At 30.6% G+C, this 5,216-nt stretch overlaps 1 protein-coding gene across 1 annotated transcript; it reads left to right on the top strand.

The window, feature by feature from the left end:
- Positions 1–1,536, top strand: LOC107060178 (mavicyanin-like). Its single transcript, XM_015307753.1, has 2 exons — positions 1–169; positions 1,172–1,536. The coding sequence occupies exons 1-2, from the start codon at positions 1–3 to the stop codon at positions 1,534–1,536; spliced, it is 534 nt and encodes a 177-aa protein (XP_015163239.1).
- Positions 1,537–5,216: the final 3,680 nt, after the last annotated feature.

Below are 5,216 nucleotides of genomic sequence, written 5' to 3'. Positions count from 1 at the left end.
ATGACTTTCTTTGGAAAAGCAATGTTGGTCGTGTTGGTGGTGATGATGGCTGCTTCGGGATCCGCTATGGCTACTGTGTATCAAGTTGGTGATCTTGCAGGGTGGACATTCAACTACAATTACAATGAATGGGCTTTTTTCAAGCAATTTCAAGCTGGTGATACCCTAGGTAAGATATCTTAGTCATCATCTTGAAATTGGATTATATGTAGTACTAAAAGTATGTAAAACTTTAAACATCTAAGTGAGTTTTAATAAAATGTTAAAGTAGAAGGTAGTCAAATAAAACATCTACTTAAAAAACTGGATTTAACAACGAACAAATTTTGTAGCTAAACAATAAAATAATGGCATTTTTTTTGTTAGCAATGGACCAATGACGAAATTCCTAGCTAATGTTTTTTAGTAGTGCAATCGATCAATGTTTCATGTACATTGTCAATTAAGACACACATAAATCAGCTAGTTTCTCATTGAGCTTTGTTTTTTTTTGCAACTACAAAAATGTTTACATTGTTGAATTGAATAACAAAAATTTTAAACGCCAACACATTTATTAATTCATATGTATAAATTGAGATGCAAAGTTACAATAGGTTCAACTACATCCAATAGATCCATAAAGAAGGTATGAATCATCAAATGTTGTTGGATAGGTTTGAAGAAGAAGACAAGAGAAAAATACTACAAGTTACTTTTGATGGGCAATCAATCCTTTTTAATTCATGCTTTAGTAATAGAAAGTTTGAGGCTGGTAACTCAACTTTCTTCTTGATTGACATATTTTTACATTATTTAAGCATCCTCATTTGTAATATCATCATGGGGTGTATTACAAACTCTGTGATGATCAGAAAATATTTAGTTCTCTCTAGCTCTTATTTTCTTCATGCTTTCTTCATGCTTGTTAGGTAGCAGAAGTTAGGTACTTCATTAGGATTAGTAAGGTAAGACCTAGCCCCCCTTGCTTGTACTTGTCTCTATTGATATTTTTTATTATTAATAAAAGACCGCTAGACAGTGTCTAGTGGTAAAAAAAAAATTAAAAAATAAAAATAAATGCAAAGTTACAATCTTAACTTTATAAATGTTAAAATCTAAAATTGGATTACTTAGACACATCGAGTAAATTATTGAGTTATGTCAAACTCTGATAGATCTTTTTATGCAGTTTTCAATTACGATCCACAATTACACAACGTGATGCAAGTTGACATCAACGACTACAACTCATGCACAGCTAGTAATCCACTTGCCACCTTCAACTCTGGCAGTGATTCAATCACCCTCGACACTCCTGACGGAGACTACTTCTTCTTGTGTGGAATTCCTGGTCATTGTGCATCTGGACTCAAAATACACATCAAAGTTAGTCCAACTACAACAACAACTCCTCCTCCTCCTCCTACAACGATGAATAATCGTTATCCTGATCATTTTCCTACAAATCAAACTAAGAAACCTTACTCTTCTGCAAGCACTACTGCTTATTCACTCAACATGTTATTTATATTGTTTCTTCTACCCATGGTTTAGACATTACACTGCAAGATTTCATATAGTTTTTTTTTTTTTGTTTTTCTTAATTAGGTTTATTTTTGTCTGGAATGGATCTTTCTTTTGTCCATTTGATTTGGAAGTTTTTGGTAGTTATTTAGTATTAATTGTAAGTGATTTTTCTACCAATTTATTAAAGACAATTTTAGATTATGATTTATAGTTAGTTACTATTGTTAATAGTATTTTGTATTTATTTAATGACCTATTTAAGATGTTTGCATTACTTCTTTAACTAAATGGCTAATGTCTAGTATAGGGTTGTAATTGGGTGTTTTTATCCTCGTAAAATCTTGAGAGCATGGAACGACACTCACTACAATAAAAATAACTTTTAGTGGCAATAAATATGCGAGTTCTGAACTTTCACCTTGTTAGTTAGGGTTCAAATCCTCCGCCTTGTAATCTCACTACAACAAAAAGGATTTTGCGGCAATTATGTAATATGAGTATTTTTAACCAACACTCTATATAAATATCGCTGAAGCTTTAGCTATATGGATGCAATGACATTAACTTGATTGCCGTTAAAAGTTTTTACAACAATAAATATTGCCGCTAAAAGTAAAATCCATAGTCACAAAGGCCTCATGTATTTGCACTTAATGAGGGTCTTAATCTTAATCATTCAGATCTTAGTGATTAAGTTTATTTTCAAATTTGTTTTAAATGTTAGATTAAGACGAGTTTAAGTAGACAAATTAAATAAGTAGACGAGTTTAGTGATATGAGGCATCAACTCTCCTTGAATCATATCCATGATTCTCTTGTACCCGATCAAGTTGTTTAACGTAGCTTGTTTGCTTTTGTATATGTTCTCTCACCTCTTCCAACTTATTCTTCATCTTCAACTTCTCATTGTTGTTTCTTGACGAAGACATCTTTTCCTAGCTTTTGATATTATATGTCAAACTGCAATATGTAACATAATTAAATAGATTAATTCAAAACTAAATCAAAATACGTACATTAACAATTATTTTACTTTTCTTATGTCAAAACATATTGATTTTGTCCATGCATGAATGTACTATAAACCTCTCCAACCTTCATATAAACAAAAAATTAAATAAACACAAAGAAAATCAACATTATTAATTGCAAAGCAACTTACGCTTTACTTTGTGAAAGAGGGCACTTCATATATTGTTTTGCATATTCTCTATTTGTTTATATAGATGTCACTTTTCAATTCTATTTTTTTTACTTTTTTTTTTACTTTAATGTGTCAATTGAAAATATTACTAAAAACGAAAATTACCATATGGTAGATAGAAAAAATATATACGATTGAAAAGCATCATGCTAGGAAAACACTTGGAAATATAATTTTAATAAATTAATTGTTAGAACTTAGAATAAAAATCAAAAGAAAGGTCGCCATGAAATAAGGAAATAGAAATGTGAGACTTTCTTTTTCATGACTTGTAACATAATATCAACGTTTTAAAAAAACTTTCCTTCCCAAAACCCAAGTAAATTGTCTTAAAAGGTTTTATTTTAAAAATATATATATTTTAAGAAAACATTTGTAGGAGACTTAGTTTGCAGGATCATTGAGTGTTGTTTCACTAGTCAGAAAGTGCAATCACATGCATATAAACAGGAAGTACACTATATAAAGCCACAGTCTAAAATCGTACCTATTACAGTTGTTCGTTCCATCACTTTTTGGAGAAGAAACCTTCAAAGTATATTCACACTAACTTTAATAGAATTGGAGAAGGAAGAAGGAGAAGAAGCAGAAGAAGTGTTTGTTCTTTTTGGAATTGTAGAGAATGAAGAGTTTTTTTTTTTTATTTCTCCTGTGAGAACCCTTTTTATAATTATGAAGGGGCACGACTATTCACATTCTTTTGGGCGGCCAATCGCAATCGTCTTCGTGGGCGTCGACAAGACAAATAGTGGATCTTTATTATCGAATGATATGGGAAGTACAGTCAGTCTCTGACTTCCTTCCCCTATTTTTTTTATGCATTTCATTCTCTATTTGGCCCGCTTTAAACAAAATGAGAAAAAAGGGTCCGGTCAATAGCATAGCATCTATTCAAATAGGTGTGCCTCTTCTGAAATACATAATTATATATATATATCTGTTTTCTTCTCACATGGATCCAGGTTGACCCGATCCAATTTCTTTTATCTCCCGCTCACCATAGTGGGTCAACTCTTACTCCTATTCTGTAACTTTCATACATTACGACTAGATTGTGTGGCCAGTGCATATTTTGAGAGCTTCGTTGCTATACATCTGTTAGGAATATATAATATCTCGATCAATGAAACTTAGAGTAGATTATAGTATGCAGTACCTTAGATCATTTATCACATTCATATTTCTCATCATCTCTTTTCTTAATTTTTGAGTTCATCATTATGTACTTGTCTCATATAGACAAATATAAAGGACGTCAATGAACACAATTGATGTGATAATATCAAATAATCTTCATCATCTCATGAATCTCTTAATCTCAACATAATATGCTTTTCTAGAAATGTCCCGCTAGACCGAATCTAACATGATCTCTTGGCAATATACTAAGATAGAAAACACCAAATTGAATCTCAAGAAACTAATTAAAGTCACTAGGGTACAATATGAAAATTACTTTTGGGCTTCACACGAGAGCAAGTAGAGACTAAACTTGTATCGCCCTATGAATCACTATGTGCATACATGGTATGAAACATGTACCACAGTGCTGACTCCTTTCACAGGGAGCCTATGCCTTTTATTAATTATATACTTTGATGATTATATTTCAGACTACCCATGTAAAACTTTGAGTTCACAAATCTACTCATCATTTTATTCTTTAGAATTCACATTTGGCATTAGAAACAAACTTACTCATTTTAATCACATATGATTAAACACAAACTAACAAATGACATTCTGATTATAAACTTTCAGCTATTTATTTTTTTATCACCAATTCTGGTAATAATTAGTTTATAATTGTCTCATCTCTACTTGTCACTTAGATAATAGAGGTGATTGCCTGTGCAAATAGGTCAATCTTTTTGTCTGTTTAACATTCTTTTTATCCTCGAAATTTTATGTACACTGCATAAAAATGATATACGTATATAAATCAACAAGAATGAAAAATTAGGCATAAACCAACATTAACTTCAATAATGTGAATTTACATGAACATGCTGGGGAAAAATAAAGTATAAATACATCAACATTTACATAAATCCAATGACTTCACATGTCTCTCATAAGCATTACAGGCTATGTATTTCGTTAAGGGATCTGCTGTCATTTGATGCGTAGATATGTATTTCATATTCACTTCCTTTTGTACGACCATGTCTCTTACAAAATTATACTTTATGTCCATATGTTTCGTCTTCCCATGGTACTTTGGATTCTTTGTGTAGGTTATTGCAGCCTGACTATTTCAATTGATTGTGACAGACTCAACAACATTGTTATACACACCCAAGTGAACTAGAAAACGTTTAAACCAAATAGCTTCTTGCACAACAGATGAAAGTTCTACGAATTCATCTTTTATTGTAGATAAGGATATATATATATATATATATATATATATATATATATATATATATATATATATATATATATATATATATATATATATATATATATATATATATATATATATATATATATATATATATAT

This window comes from Solanum tuberosum, unplaced genomic scaffold, assembly GCF_000226075.1.
Source record: "Solanum tuberosum cultivar DM 1-3 516 R44 unplaced genomic scaffold, SolTub_3.0 scf00063, whole genome shotgun sequence".
Lineage (NCBI taxonomy): Eukaryota > Viridiplantae > Streptophyta > Magnoliopsida > Solanales > Solanaceae > Solanum > Solanum tuberosum.
Note: the sequence above shows the minus strand (reverse complement) of the source record. Positions and strands in the feature narration are given on the sequence as shown.